The 25,517-nt window shown below is 54.2% G+C and overlaps 2 protein-coding genes across 5 annotated transcripts in view; both read left to right on the top strand.

Annotated features, from left to right (window-relative positions):
- The window catches only part of CLTCL1 (clathrin heavy chain like 1), a 37,258-nt gene extending 34,622 nt beyond the window's left edge, over positions 1 to 2,636 (top strand). For 2 of the 4 annotated variants that reach the window (XM_076353250.1, XM_076353248.1), the window contains 2 exons: positions 206 to 281; positions 1,307 to 2,636. In XM_076353250.1, coding sequence (XP_076209365.1) covers positions 206 to 281; positions 1,307 to 1,422 — 192 coding nt within the window. In that variant the 3' untranslated portion in view covers positions 1,423 to 2,636. Of the gene's footprint in view, positions 1 to 205; positions 286 to 699; positions 789 to 1,306 lie in introns of all 4 variants that reach the window. The other 2 variants (XM_076353251.1, XM_076353249.1) reach the window with 2 other exon arrangements.
- A 7,062-nt stretch (positions 2,637 to 9,698) lies between these two features.
- Positions 9,699 to 25,484, top strand: SLC25A1 (solute carrier family 25 member 1). Its single transcript, XM_076352909.1, has 9 exons — positions 9,699 to 9,789; positions 21,433 to 21,540; positions 21,711 to 21,810; positions 22,044 to 22,182; positions 22,673 to 22,757; positions 22,921 to 23,025; positions 23,439 to 23,554; positions 23,893 to 23,966; positions 24,117 to 25,484. Exons 1-9 carry the CDS (start codon positions 9,699 to 9,701, stop codon positions 24,229 to 24,231), a joined length of 933 nt encoding a protein of 310 aa, XP_076209024.1. The 3' UTR covers positions 24,232 to 25,484.
- Positions 25,485 to 25,517: the final 33 nt, after the last annotated feature.

The raw sequence follows: 25,517 nt of genomic DNA on the forward strand, positions 1-25,517 counted from the left end.
TATTGTTTATTGCAATAAACCTAAAGGGATGGGAGGGCAGGTTTACAACATAGCTTGCTGGTAACATGCAGACTGTTGTAGTCTCCAGTCTGGACTAATAAAAGCAACACTTGATAGCTAAGGTACCAGGCATGAAAAGCCTCACACGATGGTGCAATTCCTAGACAAGGCCTTCATCATACATCTCCTGTTCGCTTCAATGTAGGTGGATAAACTTGATGCTTCTGAAAGCCTAAGAAAAGAAGAGGAACAAGTAACTGAACCCACTCCAATAGTATTTGGTAGGTGAAAGACTTGGTTTTAATTGATTACGTATTGTCATTCTGGTCTCTCTTTGTGGAGGTAACTTAAATGACTGCCTCCAGTCAAAGTAAACTGGTTTCAACTAGATAGTAAAATAGTTGTCTCTGCTAGATGAACTGCATAAGTTGTTGAAGTGACATCTCACTCTTACAGTACTTCTACTCTTCAGCTAAAGTATTGCTCCTCTTAACGTGGCTCAGAACTCTAGCTTAGGGATAGTCTTTCAGTATGGTAATAGGACAGGGACTACCAAGGTGTGCACAACCCCAGGAATAACTTACAGGGCATGCAAATTCCTCCTGTTATTCCTGTCTAAGAGGAATGTGTCTGCCTTCTGCTCTTCCAAGTAGAAAGGCAGACTGGCTTTCTAGCTCACCCATTTTAAGACACGTGCAGCCAAAAAAACATGGCTGTCCTCAAGTGTGCTGCTATTTGCGAAGCCCTTCTGAAGAGGCATTCTGCTAACAAGCACCTAGAAGTGGCTGGTAAGGGAAGGATGTGACTGGTTCACTGTCTGATGTAAATGTTAACCTGAATTTAACATACGCATGAGGCATGTGTGCTCCTAGTGATGAAGTCAAATCTGTCAAGGTATGTTCGGGCCTTCTGCAGCACTCTCCAGACTGTGAGATCTAACAGACCTAACTATTTGCTTGAATTGCTTTACTTTTCAGTTCTGACCATGCATGGGTTAAATAGTATCAGTCTGGCTTTCAGTATGGTCTCTTCAAAAGAAGCCAGGTTTATCATGCCCTCAAAATCATTTGATACTCATCTTCCCTCTGAGTTCTGCCTTGCTTTTGTAGTTTTCTGGTAGCAAGAGCAGATGGCCTAGGTACCCACTCTGTGGCGCATGTTGAGTAATAGTGTGACTTGCTAGTGTATGCTTGCACAGTGGCTGATTTTTAGCTAAAGCCTCATAATCCTGTCCCATAGTACAGCTAGCATTAGGGAAGCTTGGGTTCTTAAACTAACTTTGTTTTTTTTTCTTATGCTTTTCTAGGCCAGCAGTTGATGTTAACAGCAGGCCCCAGTGCAGTACCTCCCCAGGCAAACTTCCCATATGGATACACAGCACCAGGATTCACCCAGCCGCCTGTTTATGGTTTCAATATGTAACTAGCTCTCTGACAGACCTTCACTGTCTCTGTTCTCTTCCTTCCCGTCCCTTTTTAACTTCTCCAAGAAGTGTACAATGGTCCTAAAGGCACAGATGACCTTCTGTTGGCTGAACACACTTGCTGCCCAGCTCAGTGAGGAGACTTCAACGGGATGCCTGTTACTGTTATTTATTGATTATTGTCCGGTTACATTTCAACCTCTGAAAGGCAGCTTTTGTTAATGACATTGTGAGACTCTTGTCTGAAGTTAAGGCACTATTTCACTAACTCATATAGCAATAACTGCTTGAGGCCAGGGGGAAGAGAGCATATTTTTCTTTCTTTTGCAAAGCCCATTGAAGGCAGCTGGGAAATTGCCTGGCACCAAGTTGTTAAAGCTTTAGCTGAAGCTACTGAAGTAGCAGGGCTGTTGACAATTCAGTGAAGCATCTCGTTAATAACGAATTGTTGAAAGCTTGTGTACATCTGACTACCCCATTTTATTTGCAGTCTTATGTGCAAAAGAAAATGGGCTTTCTAATATTTGTGCTCTGAATGTTTAGAGGAATATTGGGAAAGTTTCCTTTTCTGGACAATAATGCTGTTGGGGTTCAATGCTGTTGGAGTCTGTTCTATATTTTCTGGAGTAGATCTGAGACTTGAAGAAAATAAATCTTCTCATGCCAGAGAGCAAACATTTCCCAGATCCTTTTTGTTTAACAAGAAGAGAGCATGTTACTTGTTGACGTTAAATGGTACTAAAGGAAACCTCAGCTATGTGTGGCAAGTGAACATAGGAGTGTGCATGGGCTGCCAAAGTACTAGAGATGCAAGAGCACAGTGTCAGGGTTGGGGAGGGGGACATGCCGCTAAAATATTGAGGCGGTAGGGAGGGCCATAATCCTGACTTTTTATTTGCACCTTTAACTGATTCTGGCATTGGCTTCCTGCCACACCATGTTCTGACCCTGTCTGGTGGGCAGAGTCAGCACCACCTGAATTAACAGGGTGCAGTGACTCAGTTCTGCTATGCTGCAGTAGTATCAACGGCGTGTCCATCACCCACCTCTTTGAGAATGCCAACAGGGATGTATTATTACTTTGTGCCACTCTTCAAATACATGTATCATTAACGTTTTATGTACTTAGATAACAATGTATAATTTATGGTTATGAATCTTGTGCTAATCTGGAATATTATAAAAGTCCAACTATAAATGTAAAACTGCAGTATCCACTGTGTGGTTCTAGTCTTAATATCTTGGGGGTGGGGACCGGTTACTAGTAATACACTACCACTAACAGCATCAGATTTCTTAATCTGGTAACTAAGGATGCCAGGCAGGAAAAAGGGAAACTTGTGCCAAAGCACCTAACATAGATGGCTTAGCAATTAACTTAAAAGGGAGTTGTGGTCTCTTCATTGGACACATCAGCACACTGTCACGTGTGGAGGTCATGCTGCAGGAGGCAGTCACATGCTTATGTGACTTGATTCACAGGACTGGAAAAGCTTCAGTCCTGTGCTGAGGGAGATGCCGCAGGTAGTGTCCTCTCCACTAAAATACATTAATACAGCAGCAGTAGTGGTAAGCTACATCTCTTCATACTGAATTCTACTTGAACAGGGCAAAACATCTTTAAATGCCAACCAGTAGAGACTGCCGGGGTTGTGAAATCAGTAACAGCAGACTATGCTTTGGCACAATTCTAACTAGTATATTGTCTCCCTTGGTCACTGCACTGTGATAGCAATGGCAAAGAGATGCGGTATCCGCCTTCCTGATAGAGGCCAGAGTGCTCTAAGTGTTGATGTAACGTACTAACCTCAGTTTTGTACTGATCAGCACTCAACAGCTCAGCTTGAAATACTGAGCAGCTAATGAGTTGAAGCAAATCTGCACTCTGTTCAGACTTATTCCTAGCAGGAATTAGCCAGGTAGCGTGCTATTTTCCAGACAAATGACACTTCTATTTTGTAACGAGTTCCTTGTGAGTCAAAAGGGATTTGGGTGAGGCAGCTGGAACTGAAGAACAGCTCTAGGATTAGTATGACTGTAGGAGTTTCTTTCCTCTCAACTTGAAAATTTACTGTGACTTCATAGCAACAATTACAAGCTGATGGTGGAATACAGTAAACTGCTAGATTAAATACTAGAACAGCTCATGACCTGTAGAGAATTGAGCTAGCCTGGGGATCCTTAATAGCTGCAGGCTAGAAATCTAATTACAGGAATGACTTGAGTTGTCAAGGAAAGCAAAGCTGCCAGCTCCGATGAATAGTCTTGCTGGTATCTTAAGCTCTTGCTAAGTATAATGGCTTTTGTAAGTTTTGTGATCTTGCATTCTAAAATGGATCTGGAAACAATACTCCCTGCCATTACAGTGCAGCTGTATCTAAAATGTGGAACAATCTTGCATACCAGTGTACTTCACTGTTTAACAGTTAAGTCATTCTCAGCAGGAAATAACCCCTCTTTTGGTGGGTTAAGTGGAGAACTTAATCCAGTTTATGAAGTTGTAGTGTCCATCCAAGTTTTTGAAAACTTGGATAAGATTGTTTTGCAGAAAGCCTCCTTTAAAACTAAGCTTATCACTAATTCCCACCACTTCAGTGAGATGGGGCTAGTGCTATCATGTAGAATGATGTGTTCATGCAGAACACGCTGCAGAGTGCAGCATCTGGAGACTAACTTCTGGGCTTATGATGTGGTCCAGTAGTAACTTCCTCGAACCTACATACAGGCTTTTACAGACTCATGCTTTTCCTGTGAGAATCAGTATGGATCTCCTTCTGTAATAGCTCTTGCTATTTGTCAGACCTTAGGGTGATTTTCTCCAGTCTGGCAAAATTTGGACAACTATGGAACTGGCATCAGAGATGACAAGCAATTCATGAGCATTGCTGTGCAGCTGCTTTAATGTCTTGTGAGCTAGGTGGAAACTGATCTCTCCACAAACGACTGCAAGGATGTGTGCTGCTCTTGGCATAAAATTCTGACCTGCCTTCAGCTGCTCACTCTGTGCTAGCACTTGAGCTCCTTGCACTATCCTTTGCTCCCTCGCATCTTTAAAGGTTACTGGTTTTTTTGGTACAAACACCAAGCGAAAGGAGAAGGGAGGAAGAATGTCTAACAAAGCTGCTGCTAGAAGCAGAATTCTGATGGAGGCTGCTGCTGTCTGCTCTGTTGGGCCAGATGAGCCAGCCCCGTAAACTCGGAAGGAATTAAACTCAGGAGGAATGCATCACTGGGGTAAGTTCTGTTTCTTATTGGCTACATAACGTGGTATTTTACAAGACTTCTATTTCCCTTCCTCTCATTTTGCTTTATAATTAAATGGTAGTGTAGCAGAAGAGAATGTTCCTAAGTCATTTTGCTTTTAAAAAATAGAAATTATAAGCAGATGAAGCCTATTCAAGTTAGTACAAATTATGGGAATGATACAGGAAAGACAGTAGTAACTGTAAGGTCCAAAACTGAATTTTGATTTAATAGCTTCTTTTTTTAGCAACTGCAATGCTAAGAGCTGGCACTTACAGGATGACGTGGATCTCTTAAGGCTGTGTGAAACAAGGAAAACTTCTTTTCACCTAGCAAAACCAGCAACAGTTACTCAAAAGCATAAAAGATTTCTTCTGATTTTTGAACTCTAAAACTGACAAACAAATCCTTTGTTGTCTGATGCCCACTTACATGAGCGTGGATAACTTTGGTACTTGGGCACATATGATACACTTGGGCAAAGCTGACTGTTCAACTGCTTATGTTAATGTTACGTTAATGTTTATGCTTCAATGTGTGACGTTTTAATTGGCAGGCTAGAACTTGGCCACTGAGAAACTCTTAGTGTGATTAAACCGGCATGACAGTGGATCCAATTTTTACTGAAAAAAACTGAGGCTAGAAATCTTGCAAATCTTGGAACAAGTAGCACTGCATGTACCAGGTTCCCATAACAAGCAGTTAAGCGCGTGTACTACCTTGTGACAGGGTGTATTTCTCATCTGTAGAACTTCTTTCAGTCTTTCTGGGTCCTTCCTGTTCTGCTGTAAATGGTTTGGCTTGTCACTTGTTTCCAAGCTGACTGTTTCTTTTTTTGCTTTACCGAGTACCCCAAGACTGCTTCAATCTCATTTGTTCCCACAAAGTAAAATTGGGGCATCTTGAATTTGTGATAAAATGTTATGGAACATAAGGCTGGAAAATGCTTAATGACACCAGAGTGCTTTGTGACACTGGAGTGTAATTAGGTTGTGGTTTGCTGAGTGAATTTACACTTGCTATAGCAACCTGCAGGTCCACCAAACCAGCTTAATGGATCTGGAGTCTTCTTATTCTGCTACATCGCTTAATCTAGCAAGCATTCAGCCTTCAAAGAGTTTGTTGCTAGTATAGCTTTCTTGTTTTTCAATACTATGCATTTTCTATGGGCATCTTTCCAAAGGTAACGACAGATCCTGACTCATGTTTTACTACTAAAACGCTGCAAAATTGTTAGCATAGGTATGTGTTTCAGTCTAGATCTTTGTCTCGAGCCTTTGAGATCTTTCAGGAAGGTAGCAAAATCCATCCATCTTCTTCCAAGCTAAACCAGATGATAAAGTCGCCAGCTTTTAAGCATTAAGATGGTATGAATTCAAAATATAGTCTTTGAAGGGTAGGTCTTGTCTTGCTTTTATGTGTCAGAATTTAAAAATTCTGAGTAAAATTCTGAGTTTATTGTCATGCATTCTCCTGCGTGGTTCAATGACTCAAGGAGAATTTTTTTTGTCTGCTGTGGTTTTAATCAAGATTTTAAAATATCTTCATCTAAAAATTTGTATTTCTCCTTTTCCCCCCTAGTGGTTATGAAAGGAAGGAATTACAAAGTCATCTGGTACGTTCTTTTCCACAGTGATGAGGTCTCCAATATTATGCAGAGCACAAATTCCCAAAGTGCTGGTTATCCAGCTGGGAAGCTAGGAGTGGATTCGAGTGGGAAGGGATGGTTAGAAAATCTTTGAATTGCTTTCATTTTGGAAGATACATTTTTGTTTTCAGTTAGAGGGTGGGGAAATGGTGTCATCTAGGGTAAACTGCTCGCAGGGTTTGTCAACTGGAGTAGTTTCTTTCAATAACATATCACGCTGTGAGGGAAGCGTGACTGTGGTCTGGTAGCAGAATGATAACCTGTAAATGCTGTATGCAGTACATGGCTTTCACTCATCTTCTGAGATGAGTCAGGCCCACTCAAATGTTAATGTAACGGGGACTTCTGCTGGGCTCTGGAGAGGCTCAGTCTTGGTAATCTCAGTGAATAATCTTGAGTATCAACAGGAGCTCTTTTTGCATGTGTGCTCAAGTGGGAATCATGCAAGTTGTTTTGGAATAGCATCATCTTTCTTACAGTCACAGTAGCTCCTGCTGCACACACTTGAAAGTGCTGGGGAAGTGTTGACTCAAATCTTCAATATGATCACTTCTCCTTGAAGCCTGTTATGCGTAGGATCTATTACGCATAAAGGAATCATCTGTTCCTGTCAGGGAACCCGAGAGGAAATGAGTTTTCTTATTTTACCGTAAGACCCCAAGTGATGTGGATTAATAATGCATGGAAAGGTTTGTAGTAGTTGATGAGTTGTAACAACTCAGATAATATAGCTGTTCGGTGAAGTAAAGAGATTCTCCGATTCAAGGGCATATAATAGGAAGTTATCTGCCCTATGTTGACCACTTACGGTCTCTGAAACTATGGTGTGCTGCTGGGTGCATCAAGCTGTGCCAATTTAAAAAAAAAAAAATCATTTTGGGGAGGGGCAAGGGAAGGATAAGTTGGAACTGATCAAGTGGGGTCACTGTTTATGTGCTTTCTAGGATCCAGAAAGCTCTGTGTGCAGTCGGTGTTTGTGCTTAAAAAAAAAATCATGGAAGTTGCTTTCATCTTCAGTAGTTCTCTTTTTAATTCTGATTATTAGGGCCTGGAGGGGATGCCATGAGGTGTACAGGCTGCAGTAGCACCTGACTGTATTTAATATTTCTTGTATCTTTCTATGGCAGCAGAAACAAGCACCAGCCACCAGCAATGGAAATGGGGTCAGATTGTCAGAGGGTTGTTTCCGTGAAAATTCCTGAAGTGAGAGCAGTAAGATAGAGGACTCGATATCCTGTCCGTAACAGTAGCTGCTCTTTTATGCTTTGACCACCCATTTCCTAGGAGATGCTCTTGACCATGCAAATCTGGTCAAGTCTTTACTTTCATGTAAGTCACTTATGGGATTTTAAATGCACCTTTTGCAGCCTCTGGTATTTCAGGGGTTGCTTATCTTCCTTAGATGCTCTTCTCCTTCAGGCTTTCTGCTGACAAGTGTTGTTAGCAGCTTCTTGGAGGTCAAGTTGAGATGGCTTGCAATCTGCATGTGATTAAATATGAATAATCCTTTCCCTGTTCAGCGAAGTAAGCACTGTTGTGAATCCCATTGAGGCTGATGAGAATTAAGCATGTGGCATAGTATTTTCTTGGGCAGGATGAGATTGTATACAAGGCCTTTCTGCCTTGATTTGGGAGTCCATAAGAGCCGGTGTTTGTGAAGTTAATGATGGTCTCACAGCAGTGGGTATACGTGTCTACGAGCATACATGAATGTTATGGTAATTTGATGGAAAGGTAGCGAGGAGTTGCAGAGATTAATCAGAAATCCAAATGCGTTTCCATTTGTTTGCCATCTTTGAAAGGATTTCTCTTATTTTTGCCATTCCAGTACTGCTAACCTGAGCACTGCGTAGCTGCTCTTGCATCTGGGACTGGAACTGTGAATGTTCGTTCCTTCTGTGTACCCTTCACGTGTTGTTTTTTTCCCGTTACTTCCCAGTGCTGGAGGTGGGTGGCCTTAGACTTGACATGGGACTACCGCAATGGACTTGCCTCTGTGACTGTTCTGAAACCACGTTATAGTTCTGGCATCGTCCGGGGATGAGTTCTGCAATGCAAGTACATGTTCGTTTGCTTTTGATCCTGGCAGAATAAAGGTGCTTCAGTTTCCCAGATGGTCTTTCTGCAGGCAGTTTAGCCACAAAGCCACAGCTGTATCATTGCACTGTAGCTGCGCGGTTTGTTTTCAGATGAGGCTGGCAGCCGGAATCCAGCTGCCAGATTGCTGAGTCTTGTTAAGCAAAAATCATGTCGCAAAGCACACAGATAGCAAGTCCTGACAGGAGCATGCTCTACGTGTGGCCGGGGGAGATTTCTTACACAAAATGTTCCCTCTTACACCTGGAGCAGCCACCCTATTCCAAAGAGACACCACAGCTCTGGAGTCCAGCGCCTGTGTTCCCCGCTTTCGGTGAAATCCCAGACGGAAAGGAAAACAGTGTTGGTTTCTCTCCCCAGCATTCCTGTAAATACAGCTTTCAGACATGAAGTAGTGAAGGGCTGTCTTCCCATGGCTGCAGATAAAGCAAAAACAAGTAGTGGTGCAATTTGCACACCCTAATTGTTTAGGAGCAATAGATAATAACCCCCCCCCCCCCCCCAAAAAAAAAACCTAAACATTATCTGAAACAAGCCCAAAGTGATATGTGCTCACAGGCAGTCTTCTAATTTGAGAATATTTTGGTTTCTCTCCTGATTACAATGTTAGGTGTTCACGTGTGATTACTACCCTAGGAGTTTCTTTGTCTCCCTCACTGACTGAAACATAAAGATTGAAGCAAAGGGCATGAGAGGAACAAACTCACCCGTTTAAGTGCACTCGGAGCAGTAAAGGCCAAATCTACCTTCGGCCCAGAGCAGCGCGCGTACTGTTGTGCAGATCTTACAGACCGAGTGTTTTTTAGGGTGCTTTTTATAGCTAGTCCTGGCCTAAGTGCGCGCGGGGGGCTGCTGCTTGCTGCATCGGTTGCTTGCTGTTGTTCAGAGGGGAGAAGGCAGCGTTAGCCAAGTCCCTGTGACTCACGCCCGTGTCCGGCAGGGCTGACATCTCCTCCTTGTACCCACGCCGAGGGTTTTTTCCACAGATTTCTGGGAGCGGGGTGAGAATTCACCATTTTCGCGCTAGCGAAGCCCGAGCCGGGCACAAGCCGAGTTCCGCTGCCTGCCGGCTGCTCTTCCCGTCCTTTGCCCCCCGCCCCGGCGGGAGGCCGTTCCCCGCAGGCCGAGCCGCGGGATGCTCCCCCCGCCGCGCCCCGCTCCGCCCCGCCCCGCGGCGTGAGGATGTGACGCCGCCGGGGCCGCCCCTCCGCGGGCGCGGCCCTGAAATACGGCACCGGCCGCCGCCGCCGCTGCCGGGCAGCGCAGGAGCCGCGGCGCAGCGCGGCCATGCCCGCCCCCGCCGCGCCCCGCCGCCTGGCCGCCGCCGCCCCCGCCGGCAAGGCCAAGCTCACCCACCCCGGCAAGGCCATCCTGGCAGGTAAGCGCGCCCCCCCCCGCCCCCGGCCGCGGAGCTCCCCCCGGGTGGGGTCTCCCGGCCGCCGCTGCCAGCGTGGGCATCCGTGCTGGGCGGAGGCTGCCGTGACCCGCCCCGGGGGAGGCAGCGCGCTCCCCGCAGGTGCTCCATCCCTGCCGCCCTGTCGCTGCCACCCTGCCTGCTGGGATCGCCCGCTGCCCATCCCGCCCGGGGGTCCTCCCGCCCTGCAAGCCCAGCAGCCCTAGAGCCGGTCCGTAAAACGCCCCTCTCTCACTGCATCCTGGCAGCCGTCAGCCCCGGGGAGGTGGCCCGCGGCGAACCGGGGTTTCCCTTTGGCAGCAGCAAAAGAACTCCAGCAGACGCATCCCGAGCTCGGGCGTCAGTTCTCTGGGCTCCTGCTGCTCCTGGCCGGGGTCGCAGCGTCGCTGTGAGGCTGTTCCTGCTACCTGTGGCCTTGCTGGGAAGGTGTTGGTGTTCCTACTACAGTAATGTAGGGTAAACGCAGGGCTTGTGGCAGTCACGTTGTTTAGCAGGGTAGATTTTCATGTTAGCAGGAGGGAGTTGAACTGATGGAAGACGCAGCAGCAAGGGACCTCTTTATGCACCCCCCAAAGATGTTAAGGGAGAAAGCTGAAGCAGCAGTGCTCAGGTCGTTCCTGCTCCAGCCGTGTCTTGCACACTGCTTTGATACAGCTCTTCTTACAGCTTCTTGGTCCCTCCTTTGTGTCTCAGCATCGATCCCCGTGGATCAGGGCGTGTTTTCCCATCCAGTTCTGACCATTTCCATAGGATTCAAATAGGCTCTAAGTGCAGCAGTAACTGCAGAGTTAACGCGCTTCCTCCTGCTTGTGGCTGGTTTGAGCTTTGAGCTGAATGGAGTCCAAGACAGTCGCAGGCTTGTTAAACTCCTTTGTAGCCGTTCGTTAGCTCCCTGGTTTCTCCTGCCACTCGCAGGACAATTCCCAGAGTGGAGATTAGTGTCTTCCCTTTGAAATGAGCCATCGCGGCCTCGACACGATTGGCATGTTTAGAGCTTTTGTGTTTTCCAGCCAATTCCCCCTCCTACGATTGTGCCTTTGTTCATCTGTTCAACTCTCCGCTCCCCTCTGAGGGCAGAGCTCCAGCCTCCTGTAGCAGGGACCCAGGAGCGAGGGTCTACCTGCCCTCCGGCTGGGTGCAGGGGGCCGAGCCCTTGCTGCTCCGGCTCTGCCCGCCAGCACTGGCCCCTGCCTCGGTGGTCGGCCTCCCATCGTGCACCTCTAGAGAACTGCCAGAGACAGCAGCGCTGTGGGAAATGGATGCAAGCGCTGGAGCATGGAAAGGGTGACGAGGCCTCCCAGTGTCACATTGCCGGGAGGGGTCTGTGCGGTCACCCGGGCTGCCTGGCCAAAGGGCTGGGGCATGAGGAGGAGGCAGCCGTGGCCAAACAAGAGGGTTCCTTCTCATTCAGATGAGACCTTCGGTGAGGCCAGGCACCTCCAGAGCTCTGTGCTCCTCAGGGGTCTGAAGACTTGCGCTGCTACCCCTTCAAAGTGGGTTGTTAGTTCAGGCCTCTTCTTATGCCATTTTATTTAGAGGTATTTTAAATGGGATTTAATCTAAGCTTAGGATGGGAAAGACAGGCAGTTTGCTCCCCATCCAGCCTTCCCAGTCTTTCCCAACTCACTGCCCATGTGCGGTGCATCAGGTTGTCACTGCCTGGGCCAGCATACCAGGAGACTTTCATAGCCCTTGCGCAGGTCCGTAATCGGGGATCATCAGCTGTAGATGGCTTACTGGAATACTCTGAAAGAGGCTGCAGCAGACTTGCCCTGCTCTCTCCTGCCAGGAAAGTTGTCGTGCGCGTGCCTGGAAGCTGTTCTGGTGTAAAGGAAGGGACATGGTGCATATGGCCTCTGCCAGGTTTGGGCAGGTTTGCTCAGTTTGGGCAACATAACACAAAGCTGTACGTGCGCCTGTTTGGAGGGGCCCTTCTGGGTCCACGTGAGACTGCAGAGGTGGAAGAAGGACCCTATTGAGATGCTAGTCTTCTCCTCGCATGCAGCAAATCAGAGTAATTGGTTAATGGGCAGAAGTCCAGCTAAGCCCCTGTGGTGTCTAATTGTATTAGAGAACCACATAAATGGGAGAAAGCTGCTGTTAACTCCCTGCGCCCCGGTCTGCTCAGCCCTCTAGCCCCTTGCTGGGGACATGTAGTGCTATTTATGGCTGTCTCTGCTGACTTTAAGGGGTTTGTTGATGCTCTCAGGGTTTCTCATCTGACATCTGCCTGCACAACAGGAGTGTGTGCTCCAAAGGTCAACCTTCTGGAGAGCTGCAGGTGTTCAAGATGGACCATCCTTACTGTGCTGTGCTTCATCTGCCTTGTGCTGGTGGAGTTAAATAAGCAGCCGTCATCCTGCCCTGGATGTATATCTGCTCCCAGACCCTGTGTGTAATTGAGATCCTCTGCCAGGGAGGCACAGCTCCCTCACGCTGCCCAGACCTGAGCAGGCTGGGGCTGGCTTTTCTGAAGAGATGCAAGTGAAGCTCTTGCTGCCAAGAGCTCTTCTCCTTCAGTTGTCACGACAGACAAATGCAAAGTTAAAAATTAATTTGCTAATGGGCTCTCGTTTGTCCAAGCAGTTGTTATGTGCCAGGGCAGCACTTCACCTTGCTGTGACCACACAGGCTGGGCCAGTGCTGTGTCCCTGTGTGTGGCCTGAGCACATGAAGGCAGCTTGGCCGTCCTGGCCGGTTGAGCGGGTGTTGCCACTAGGACTTGGTCTTGGGGGTGCTGCATACAGACTGGGCTTCTGGAAAGGGCAGAGCTGAGTGGGTGTGGGTCCCTGCTGCTGTTCGACCCCTACACCCCCTTTGCAAGGGGAAGAGCCTCCTAGGTTCTGAACTGATGGTACAAAGTGGGTTTCTGGGACCTGGTACTGGGCCAGAAGTGACTTGGCTGTAGGACGCTAAGGTTTGTCATAACGTGGCTTAGCTTAAACTTTGTTAAAAGACTGGTAAATATGCAGACTTTCTGCTGAAATGAATATTATCTGTGTCTTTCTAACTCATCTGCTGGCTCAGTTACCTGTTGTAAAGCTGGCATAATTTTCTTGTGAACTCATGAGCTAGTTTGAGGGCCAGCTCGTGTCTCTTCTGCTGGGTAATAACCTGTTAGCAGGCAGACCCGGTAGTCCAGCCGTGTCTCCAACCTCCCCACAGCCAGCTTTCAGTTTCTGTGCCGTGGTTTCCAAACAAACCCTTTAGCCCGCCGGGCTCCTGTCCCTTCTGCCAGCCTCCTGCAGGGACGGGTGCTGCTGGTCCACTGTGCAGCTCCCAGCATGGGGCCTTGCTGCGGTGGCCAAGCGGGGAGCTCGAAATAAAGGCAGCATGCGGTGAGGCAGGAGCACTGACTGCAGAGCTGGCAGAGATGGTCGCCCCTGTGTTTTCCGGAGGGCTTCTTGGTGGGTTTTCAGGCACCGCAGCGCTGTTAGGTCAGCTCAAGCCAGCTTGCAGTGGTCTATTTAGAGCCCAGCGCGAATGGTCCTCACCATTTTGCAGGCAAAGCCCCACTCCCCTGCCCTCCTCCTGAGAACTTTGCTTCTGGTTAGCAGCAGCCGTTTGATGAAAGGCTTTGCCTGCCCTGCCCAGAGTTAAGTACAGTCTTACTCTGTTTTTAGCCAGCTTTGAAGCCTGGGGTCTGCTCCCTCCCACAGAGAATCTCCCAGCTGCCTTGGTCTTTGCATGGTACCTCTGCTCACCCGGGGGCTGGTGCACAGTTGTTATTCCTGCCTACACCTAATCCTGCCTGGTCAGGGAGGCAGGACGCCTGGATGCTGTCCTACATGGTGCTTGATTTGGAAAGAGCTTGCAGTGGTCATGGTTGTTGCTCTGATGTTTGCTGCAAACATTGAGTACTGCTGGGAAATAGCAGTGACATGCACCGAGGTCCCAGGAGGAGCGTGGGCAGGAGGGAGAGGGACTCTGCAGGGAGAAAGAGAAGGGCCTGCAGGGTAGGGCATGAAGCACACGTTTAGCAGGGAGCCCAGGATCACATGAGAAACAAAGCAGTAATTAGAGCTTCAATTTCCTCTTCTTTGTTAATCTCTTGATATGATCTTTCTTAGGAAATGCTATACCTACAGAGTAGAGGAGTCAGGGACTGGGTGTGAAAGCTGCGACTTGCTTCTTGCAGAGTAGGGCTCCTTTCCCAAAAGGCCCAAGTCCACCTGGGCTTCCAGGGCCATTGCCCTCTTGGGAGGGTGGGAGGGAGGTTGTGCTGCTGGGAGTGGCCATGGTCCGGCACGCTCCCTGGCTTTTAGATGGATGCCTGGTGCTCACAGCAGAGCAGGGGATGTTCCCCCCTTGATGCTGAGCTGGGGGAGCTGTGTGATGGGCTGAACACAGCCATGGGGGAGGATTGGTGAGCATGGAGGGAACCAGTCTTGCTAGGTCTGCTGGCCCTTGGTGCATCGTGCCTGGCTGTGGTTTCCCCTGGGATTGCCTCTTCTGGCTGTTGTCTGTTTGGGGAGTGGGGCAAAAGGAGCACACTGGCCATAAGTGCGTCCTTGCCTGCCTGTGAGCCCTCGTGGACTGCAGCTGCTGCAGAAACCTAGAGCAGCCCTAAGGCTTCTGGTGGGAGGAGGCTGTCAGCCCCGGGACTGGGAAACCACATCGGGGTGCCCAGCTTCTTCGATCTGAATGAATTCAGTGTGATCTGGGGTTAACCCCGGGCTTTGAAATGTGAGTTTCCGAGATTTTCACATGTCTGATGCTCTGCTTGACATTCTGCAGGCGACCATTTTCTCTGCGTTGACGTAAATGATCGGAAGGAGCCATCCATCTTCCTGGAGGCGATGAGCACTGCGAGCTGACAGCTCAGGGATGTTGCAGCGTCTCTTATCTCTGATGGCCTTGTACGGTGCATGCCAATGCAGCCTCCCTGCTCCTGCCTGGGCGGTGGTGGCCCTATGCTTGTGCCCTGAGGTCTCAGGTCACCTCCTGACAGCAGGGGTTGATTTTTTGCCGTCTATTCTCTCTCCCTGTGCTCCAGTGCCTGGTACAGCAGTCATTCCCCTGTGCTCGTGGCCGGGGGACCAGAGCCTGTGCCCGGGGAAGCCTCAGTCCCGGCAGTGGCTCCTTTATCCAGCTGTGGGGCTGTGCTGGAGAAGGCGTCCAGCAGCCCTGGGCTCTGACGTCGGCTCCCTGTTGCCTGTCCTTAGAAAGATTTTTGGACACTTAAAAAGTAGGTGTCTGAAGCGGGGTGATGGGTTGGCTGGGAGCCAGCTCATGGCGGTGGAGCCGGGGCCTGAGGGTGCGCAGGGCAGCGGGGAGACAGTGAGTTGAGCTGGGACTGTGGACTTGACAGTCCCCAGAGGTGGAGTCAGCACCAAAGGCAGGTGATGCTGTGGCTGCGAGCAAAGGGAAATGGCTTTTGCCATCATACTCACAGCCAAGAAGTTTAAAATATAATAATGATTTATTGCAATATTGGCCCATTGAGAAGTAAATGCAAAGAGGAGATGGAACGAGTGGGTTGTGAAAGGATGGCCTGTTGAAGCAGGACGGTTCCAGTAAGATTAGGGACAAATTACTCCATCCCATCTACAGCATTATCTACAGTGCTGTTTGCACGGGGCTGTTTACCCACCCGATGGCACAGGGTACAGAGAGGCGCGTTTCATGTTTGTCATTCTGTGTATCCCCGGTGAGGGGATCAGACTTTTGCCAGCCTGGCCTTAGTGTGCTCCTGTGATGAAAGCAGCCATGTGTGTATTTACTGATGGACACGCTGAACCTCCGTGTCCCCCACCGGCCTTGCCCCTAACAGATAGGAGACCTTCCAGGGCCCCTGGCCCCAGCGCAGCCGATGGACACTCTCAGAGAAGGGCTGGCCTGTCACAAGGACATGTTTTTCCCCTTCTAACCAAAACGCAGGTAATCCTCTGGCAATCTGGTGCATAGAGCCCTCCCCGATCTCAGCGCTGAATGAGACCTTTCCCCGAAGAGCAGCCCTGTGTTGGTTTTCCCCAAGGATGGGGCTACGGATGGGCGGTGAAGGGCTGTGCGCGGCAGGAGGAGGTGCCCAGGCAAGGGCTGCGGTGCCAGCCCTGCCAAAGGGCGGCTCTCCTGGAGAGCACCGTCCCCAGCGAGGCGCCTGCCTGCTCCTTGAGCCAGGCTCTGCCGCTGAGCCTGTTTCACAAGATGGCCTGTGGTGGGACGGTGTGGGGAGGGTGGAGCCGGTTAAACCCGTTTCGCCACTGCAGGCATGGTAGGATTTCTCCACTACCGCCTTTAGCTGGGTTATGTTAATGGCATGGCTCAAGAGCAGAGCAGTTGGCTGCCAAGAGGGGGTTGATCCCTAGGGAGCAGGCAGGCAGAGAGGTCTGTGCTGCTGACGGGGTGCTGCAGAGAACTGTGATGAGCTGGAGGTGGGTATTTCTGCCCCCCCCCCGATTTTGGCAACTTGCTGGTCTTTGATTATTTTTATTTATTTGGTTTTTATCCCCCAGCTCTGAAGGCTATCTTGGCTAATGGGGAAGGGCACCAAGTCCCCTTGTGAGGGTAGGAACCATGAGCAGGGCATCCAGGAGGCAGGCAGGATTGCCTGCTGTGCCTCCAGTGTGTGGTCTGTGTCACAAATCTTGGCTGCTCAGCTCACCCCGTACACCTGCACCTTCTGCAAGTGGGCTGGGTGCCCTCCAAACAGGGGGGAACGTGGGGGTCAGCTTTTGCTGATGCTCTGGAGAAGAGCTGGAAGCCTGTTTGTGCCTTCCCACCGCCCTGAGCCGTGCAGCTGGCAGGAGGGGCAAGCTTCAGGCATGGGTCCTGTGAGAGCTCTGCTGCTTTGCTTCCAGGCCCTTAGGAATAATTTCCTCTGGCCTGAAAGGATCCTGCCAGATCTGAAGTAAAAGGAGCTTTTTGTATGGAAATCAGGTGCTTGTGTATCTGCATGTGAAATTACCCTTAAAATGGAGAGGCTGAAATTGCTCTCCAGGTGCTCACTTCTCATCAGAGCTGCCCAGAGACCTGCTGCTCCCTCCACAGGAGCAGGATGCTTTTGCAGGCACAGTCACTTGCAGGAGTGGCAGAGGGCCACCTCCTGCCCCTCTGTGGCTCCCAAACAGGGCGGTGGGTGCTCGCTGGGGCACTTGCCTCCGAGTAGGGGTTTGCAGGGGGTGGCAGTGCCAGCCCCGGCTGCGCTGCCTTGGTTTGTGTCAGGCCCCGGGGCTCTGCTCATCTTCCCCATTGAGGCTGCATCCTCATGCCCTTGGCACCCACCCTGTTCTGGGTGCCAGAGCTGAGGTCCCCAGGATGGGCTGGCCGGGGGGTGGTGGCTGGTGGTGTCCCCAGAAGCTGCTCACTAATGGGATTTGAGGTCATTAGCTGAACCTTCGCACGCCAATGCCATCATGCACTGCGTGAGCATCGCAGGGGCAGCAGCCTCCTGCTGTCCCCAAAAACCCTCTTCTCCTTCCTGCCAACTCTCCCCAGCCATGCCCAAGGGCTGCGGCTGTGTCCTCGAATAACTCTGTTGGCCCCTCCACAAAGGAGAGCTAAACTTTTTCTGGGAAAACCATGCCAAGTGGCTGACAAACAGGTATTTTTCCCTTCTCTCCCTTCCTCGCTGGGCCTGCGGCGTCAGGATTGCTGGCAGCTGAGGCGCTTGCAGGCTTGATGCAGGCAGAGAGCCATTCCTGGTGCCGGGAGTGGGATCCCCCCGCTGGCAGCACCTTCTCTGGGGCTGGGCAGAGTGACCTTCCCTGAAGGACGTCCTCTCTCCTCTGGCTCCACTGCATCCAGCTAATAGCCGAGAGTCTTGGCTTGGCATCCGGGCTGCCCTGCTTGGTCTTTCACCTCCTGAGTGCTCACTGCCAGCTGTTCCTGCTGACTCTGCAGTGTTGCAAGAGCTGGAGCTGCCGGTTAAAGTCCGGGTAAACAGGTTGCAAAGCCCTGGCGAGGGAGCAGGGTTTGGAAGGAGCTGCTGCTCATGGGCAGTGGGGTGATTTATTTGCATAGAATAAGATTTCCACTGGAATAAAACGGCATGAGGAGAGGACGCTCAATAGCAGAGTCGGACTTCTGATGGATCTTGCTTCCTGGGAGGGAGGGGGCTGCAGGTGGGAGGTTTGTGCCACCCTGTCTCTCTGCAGGCAGAGGAAAACAGGAAAAAATTGCCCCAAGTCATGGAGTGCGTCTGGAGTCCCTGCTGGGTGCCCCTTCCCAGGGGATTTGGGGCCAGAGCAACACCGGGGGGCAGGGAGGGGACCTGCCAGTGCAGGCAGCACACATCCCTGATCAGGGCGAGGGAAAAGATCCTCCTCTGGGTGCGTTTCCCTGAACAGACCTGTTCCCTCACCCTGTGATTTGTGTGTGTGCAGCTGCCGGAGGAGTCTTGGAGATGTGCAGTGGCAGGGCAGCCTTTGGGCCGGCTCCCCTCCCCTCATCTGTCCCCAGTGAGCAGTGACAGAGGTGATCAGGGCACCGGTGTCCAGCCATGCCCCTGCCACTCTGTGCAAGCCCTGGGGTGTCCCCTGCCGCAGCTGGGGCGGTGTGTGTGCTGCTGTGTGCCAGGGAGGCAGCCGCTCTTGTGGCTCTGGGATGGGGACACTTTTTACATCCAGCTCCCTGGTTTGCCGCGGGACCTTCTTCCTCCTTTCTTGGCTCGGGCGGCCCCAGTGCCCCAGAGGCTGCCGATTCCCAAGAGGGGCACGCTGTCCCTTTGCTGGGGCACCTCACAGGCTCTAGGATGCCTGTGGATGTGGCTTTGCCCACAGGATGCCAGGCAGAGCCTCCCTGCCTCCCCCTCATGGACAAACGTCCTTAATCCTGGAGGCTGCTGAGGCCGAGGGCAGGTTGCAGGAGGTGCGGCATCCCTCCCTGTGCCATTTGATGTGGCTGCCCCTGGACTGGTGCTTGTCCCAGGTGTTTCCCTGCTGCCCAGCTCCCGGGGGTGCTGGGGCAGCAGCTGGTGCTGGGGAACTGTGTGGGAACATTTACGGCTTTTAAAATGTCCAGCACTCCAGGACTGCAGCACAGGAGGTGGGAGGGAAGTGGCCTTGGCAGCACCTGGGGCGTTCATGTGGCTGTGGTGGCAGCGGGGCTGGTGGCACAGCGGTGTGTAGCAGTGCAGAGAGGTGCCAGCTGGTGCTGGGCCCTTCGGGGACTGTTACACCCAGCTGAAGGACACTGCTCCTCATCACACTGCTCACCGGGGACCTGCCAGCTGCTCCTGCAGGAGCTGTTTGGCTTTGCAGCAGAAATTGCAGTGCTTGGCAAGCCCTGTGCCATGGGACCGGCAGCGTCTGCCACCTCTGATGGATGTGCCAAGGATGGGAGAGGGTTGAGGGGCAGCAGGAGAGCTCTGGAGACCCTAGGGATGGTGGCTGTCCTCCCGTGCTGCCCTGGGTGAGAGCCAGCGGCTGGCCGTGGTGGTGTGAGCCGGCTTTGCTGTGGCTGCCAGCGACTTCCTCCCACGCTGCTGAAGCACAGGGTGCCGCGGAGGCGTAAAGGCTGGTGGTGGTTGCCCATCACCACCTCCCAGGAGGCGCCCGCCTGGCCTGGGCTGAGCAACTCCGGCCTCTCCTGGGAACGCAGGGGGAAACAAGGAGCCTTTTTGTGCTGTGGCGGAGCCGGGCTGGCCTTGCGCCCCGTCCCCAGCACCCCGCAAGGCCGGGATGCTGCCAGGCTGGGCTGGTGGGTCCTGCCCTGGGAATGGGGGACCAGCACTCAGTGCCATGGTGTCCCCATCCCGCTGTGCCTGCAGGAGGAGGGGGATACTGTTGGGATGTGGGGCTGGGCTTTCCTGTCGTCACAGGCTGTGCTGAGCCCTGGCACGGCTTCTTGGCTACCTCGGGGAGGACGAGCGCAGCCCGCTGCTTCTTGTGGCTGGGGGAAAAAAAATAGGATAAAGCTGTTTTAAGGTGGGTGCTACCCAGCTGCTGGAAGGAGTGCAGTGAGGCTGCTTTCCTTTCTCTCCAGAAGGACACGGCTGAGAGAAGGCAGCGGTGCCCCAGGGGATGCCAGCCTGCCCACCGGGACATCCCCGCACTGGGTGAGCGGCTTCGCCAGTGGCACTCTGCAGAAGGGAGCTGGAGGGAGCACCAGAGAGATTAAGGGCGTCTCTTGTAAATTTGGAGGCCATACAGAAGAAATAAGACTATATGAGAAACTCCCCATGTCCAAGGAGCTGGGGCTGCCTGCTGCTGTCACGGGGAGCAGCCATGGCCCGGCTCCCCATCCTGGGGGCCACGGTGTCCCCTATCAGCATCCCCTTTCAGGGTACTTTGGAGGGTGCTGATAAGCAGAGCTGTGCTCTGCCGTGTGGTACCGGGCCTGTGCTTGGCTGCAGAGCAGGATAACTCACCACTGCACCCAGCCCCTGCGCTGGCCCTTCTTGTGATGGCAGCGCATTCCCCCCGGGCCGTGGTGGGGCTGTGCCGGCAAGGCTGTGTGCCAGGGGTGGCTGTGGCGGGAGCCGCAGAGCTGCTGAGTCACACTGAGGACACGGCCAGGCTGGAGGGGCCAGCGGAGGTGGTGAGGGAGACTGAGAGCTGGCAGCCGACCCGACTGCGCCATGCCGTGTCCTGTGGGCTGGGGTCACCCTGAAGTCACCCTCCCCAGGCAAGGAGCCAAGAGGCCTTTGGGGGCTGCTCTGGTGAGTGCCCAGCGGCAGCGTCCCAGGGCTCTCCAGCATTGCACAGTGTAGTGCCCGGTCCCAAGGAGGCTGCTGGTCGGGGGCTTTGCCACAGTGCCAGCTCGTGCCCTGGCCTGGGCTGCAGCGGGGTTTGCCCCTGCGAGGCGCGGGGGAGCTCGGCTCAGCCCCGTGCTTCCTCCTTGCACCAGCACAAAGAGCTCCCGCTGCTCGGCAGGACCCGGCTGCGCTTTGATGCAAGGAAACGAGCTGTGCGGTTGTTAGCTGGCCAGCCGGGGGTGAGCCCAGCTCCCAGGGACCTCCAGCCCAGCCGGGGTCGGCTTTGCTGCCCCCGGGCAGCTCGTGGCAGAGCCGGCTGCAGGTGCTTCAAGCGAGCCAAGGGAAGCCCAACCACCGAGAGCCGGCGTCACTCACTGCCGGGGTGCCGGCACATCCCCAGGCTGTGGCGGGAAAGGCTTCAGGCGGTGTAATCAGCGCCCAGCAGCCGCCGCTGTGTGAGCCCAGGGCGGCTGGACGGGCTTGATGATAATTGCGCTTTTGTGCTGGCACGGCCAGGTCTGCAAATGGGCTTCTGCCGGCGCTGGGTGAGTGGTGCTGAGCCTTCTGCAGCACTGTTGGGCTCCGTCGGGTTTATAAATCCCTGTGCTGACAGCTCATCTGTGGGGTGCGGGGCTCCGGAGGGGAAGAGGTGTCTTTGAGGGGGAAACGACACTGAAACAGCAGCCATGGGTGTGGTGTTTTGCCTGGTTTTCCCACCCCTTTGGTCGATCCCCTTGCCAGCTCTTGCCATGGCCAGGCGGTGATGCCTGTGCAGGGTGCCAGGTTGGCGCAGGGCCCTGCTGCCATGTGAACTCCCCAGGGGTTTGGAGAGGACAGGGACGCTGTGTCCCAGCCCAGACCTGGCTGCCAGAGGTCGCCAGGCTCAGCCGTCGTGGAGCTGGCAGCAGCCACGCGGTGCTGGACAGGCACGGTGCTGCTCCCGGCCCCAGCGTCCCCTCCTCTCCCACCAGGTGGCCTGGCCGGAGGGATCGAGATCTGCATCACATTCCCCACCGAGTATGTGAAGACGCAGCTGCAGCTGGACGAGAAGGCAAACCCTCCCCGCTACAAGGGCATTGGTGAGCGTGCGCCCGCTGCCCTGCTCCAACCCGCCGGCTGGATTCGGAGGCTCCCAGGGAGCCTGGTTGGAGCTGGGGGGGTGAGCAGGCTTTGGTGGGGCGGGCAGTGAGGGTGGCACAGTGGCCCTCAGTGTGGCAGGTGACGATGGCACCACTGTGCTCTGCTGCAGGGGACTGTGTGAAGCAGACTGTCCACGACCATGGCATCCGGGGGCTGTACCGGGGGCTCAGCTCGCTGGTGTACGGCTCCATCCCGAAGGCTGCTGTCAGGTAGGTGTCCCCCATGGCATGGGGTGAGTTGGGGGGGACCCAGAGCAGCAGCAGACGGGGGGGGGTGGGTTTGCCCTCGGTGTCCCCAGCAGCACTTTGCCAAAGCTGGCTGCTTTCCCAGATGGGGAGGGTCCTCTCAGAGGATGCGCGGCTGTTCCCAGAGACAGACCCAGAGCAGGGGGTGCAGCCCCCTGGCCGGGTGCCCAGGGGTTGGCATGGTGGCTCCTTTGCAGGTTTGGGATGTTCGAGTTCCTCAGCAACCAGATGAGAGATGAGCAGGGACGGCTGGACAGCACGCGGGGCCTCGTCTGCGGGCTGGGCGCCGGCGTGGCCGAGGCTGTGGTGGTGGTCTGCCCCATGGAGACCATAAAGGTGGGTGGGAGGCAGCCGCCAGCATCCCCCCGCCCCGACACCCCTCCCCGGGCCGGGTCGGGAGGGAGTGAGAGCCAGGGATTCCTGGCTTTTGGGGACCTGAGCGCCGTGTGGGTTTTCTTGGGCTGGTTTTGTAGGGGAGGAGCTGATGCTGGAAAGCCCCATGGAGAGGTCAGGTCCAGCAGCTGTGGCCCCTTCCCTGCTCCGGGGAGGAGCCCCCCACCCAGGAGCCATCCCGTCACCCATTTTAGTACTGTAAAACCCATGCAATTGCTTGCAGAGGCAGTTTCCTAGGTTTTCCTCTGCAAAATGCACTGCTGGCTGTGGGTGCAGGCTTCCCCCATGGTCCCACCTGGCGTTGCCTGGCCACGTGGGTCAGCTCTGATCTCGGGACTGTCCCTGAAGCAAGGCGAGAGGTGGCCGGCAGCCCTTTGGGGCCATCACATCTCCCCTCATCTTGGCCAGGACGAGCGTGTCATTCTCCCCGCAGGTGAAGTTTATCCATGACCAGTGCTCCCCCAAGCCCAAATACCGCGGCTTCTTCCACGGCGTCAGGGAGATCGTTCGGGAACAGGGTGAGTCCTGGGGAAGTGATACCCTGACACCCTGGGTACTCCCACGCTGCGGGGACGGGATGGGAGGTGGGGGACGGGTCCAGGCTGGGACTGGCGGCCTGGGGAGGTTTTTCTCTGCCTGGGTGAGGCTGGTGCTCCCCTCCAATGCCCTCTCATGCTGCAGGACTGAAGGGGACCTACCAGGGCTTAACCGCAACCGTCCTCAAGCAAGGATCGAACCAGGCCATCCGCTTCTTCGTCATGACCTCCCTCAAGAACTGGTACAAAGGTACGGTGTCCCCATCCCCCCAGGCCACCCTGGCTGCACCACTGGCTCCCTCAGCCCATCCTCAGGAGCTGGGCTTGGACTTTCCATCAGCACACCCTCCGCTTCTCATGGCTCAGCCTCTCATGATGGAGGAAGATGAAAGCCAGGGCAGGGGGGCCCCAGCTTGTGGGGCTGAAGGGTCCTGGTGCTGGAGCGTCACCTTCACCCCCACCCTGAGCCCCTCAGTGCTGTGTGGGCTCTGCGGAGCTGGTGCTGCTGGACAGTCCTCTCCAAACGCCCCAGTCCCCAGCTCAGCATGGCACAAACCCTGACCATGAGCAGCCAGACCTGGGACCTTCCTTGCAGACTTCCTCGGGGATGCCGTGCTTCATCCCCACACCACCACTCTGCCCTCAACCACTCCTCCTTCTCAGGGGACAATCCCAACAAGGTCATCAACCCCTTCGTCACGGGGGTGTTTGGAGCCCTCGCCGGAGCTGCGAGCGTCTTTGGCAACACCCCCTTGGACGTGGTGAAGACCAGGATGCAGGTACGGCACCGGGGCACGGTGTGGGACTGCTCTGCCTGCGGTGGGCTGGGGTCACGCGCTGTTTGGGAGCCGTTTCCTGCAGCCCCCGGGGGCAGGCGCCGGACACCAGGCAAGGTTTGGGAGATGCCTGAGATTCTCTGCCTCCTCGCAGCCGGGCGGTGGGGGTGCTGGGAAGTGTTTGCACAGAAGTGGGGATGTCCCTGCCAGGTTTGGTGGCCCGCAGGAGCAAAGGGGGATCGGTTCCTCCTGGCGCACCCCCAGCTCTCTGCCTCCCCCATGAAATCCTCCCGGGATGCACCCCTGGCTCCGGCCTCTGACCCTGCTTTCCCATCCCACAGGGGCTGGAAGCACACAAGTACAAGAGCACCTGGGACTGCGCCTACCAGATCATGAAATACGAAGGGCCCCTGGCGTAAGCCCTGCGGTGGGGGCGGGCGAGGGGCGGCAGTGGGGTCAGTCCCCCAGTGGGGGACACGGGGGGCAGCCGGGGGGGGGGGGGAGGATGGATGGGGAGGAGGCTGCGAGTGGAGCCCAGGCCCATGACCCCCTCTGTCCCCGGCAGGTTTTACAAGGGCACGGTGCCTCGCCTGGGCCGCGTCTGCCTCGACGTGGCCATCGTCTTCGTCATCTATGACGAGGTGGTCAAGTTCCTCAACAAGGTGTGGAAAACAGACTGAGGGAGGCGGGCCGGGGCAGCCCCCCCCCCCCTCGCCCCGCGGGGCTGCAGCTGGAGAGCCGTGACCAAGCCCGCAGCTGCCCGCCGGCACTGCCCGGGGCCAAGTCTGCCCCACGCGCACACCCTCCCCCCAAACCCGGCCACCTTTATGTTTAGGAACAGGCTCTGGAGCAGGTTAAATTATCAGTTGTGTGCTGAAAGGAGCAGGGAGGGAGCAGCATCCCAGCATCCACACCCCCAGCATTCCGGTTATGCCCGCTCTGATCCCCTGGTGACACTTCCCCCTGGACCTGCATCACCTGCAAGGTTATCCAGGGTGAGGTGTCCCCCGGGACGGTGGCCCTGCACCCCCAGGGCCTCCAGCAGCCAGGAGCTGCCGGTTGCCCAGGGGCCAGCACTTTTTGGGGGTGCTGAGAGCCCCCTGGAGCCATGTGGGTGCAATGGCCAAGCTGTGCACCAGGCATCGCAGCTGGCGGAGGCTGGGAGCGATGCAACGGGTCTCAGTGGCTCTGGGAGTCCCACCAGCCCTGCACCCCCTGGGACGGCAGGTCAGTGACCCACAGGCGCAGCCCCAGGCTCCCTCCTCCCTCCTCCGTGCCAGCACCCGAGACCCCCCCGGGGTGCACCATCCTGGCCCCCAGGTCCCACTCAGCCCCGGGCTGCTGAGCAGGCTCTGCCCAAAATTGCACATACAGCCAGGCCTTTAGTTCTCCTCGCCACGGGGCCGGGATTGGGGTGAGCCGGGTGCCCCCATCACTTGCCGTTTACAGTCAAGATGCGTGCGCAAGCCGGGGCGGGGAGGCGCAGCACTGTGCCACAGACTTGGCCCCTTGGCCAGGGGTGCAAACCCCTTCTTCTGCCACATTCCTCCCATCTGCCCTTACCTCGCTGTGGCCCTGTAGGTAATCCCGTAGCTTTCGGAGCTTCACGCTGACCCACTAACACCCGTGGCCATGGGGCCAGAGTCCTGCCCTGCCCTGCACCGGGCTCAGCCCCGCCAGATTTGTGCCAAACTTCCCGCAAAGGAGCTGGGGGGTCGCAGGAACTGGGGCTCGCCCCGTCCCTCCTCCCTCCTGTCACCAGTGACAAACGCAGCCTTAACATGGGAGGGCGAAGGAGGAGAAGGAAAGCCCGGGCGCGGTTTACCTGTGGCTTTCTGCTCTGAAGCCAGTGAGGGTTGGGTTGGTTTTGTTTTTTTTCTTTTTTATTATTCTGTTTTACATTCGCAATTTGAATAAAATCAGTCTGGCTTTAGCAGCTGTGTTGGCGTCCAGGCAGTGCTGAGTG

The sequence above is a fragment of the Aptenodytes patagonicus genome, chromosome 15 (genome assembly GCF_965638725.1).
Source record: "Aptenodytes patagonicus chromosome 15, bAptPat1.pri.cur, whole genome shotgun sequence".
Lineage (NCBI taxonomy): Eukaryota > Metazoa > Chordata > Aves > Sphenisciformes > Spheniscidae > Aptenodytes > Aptenodytes patagonicus.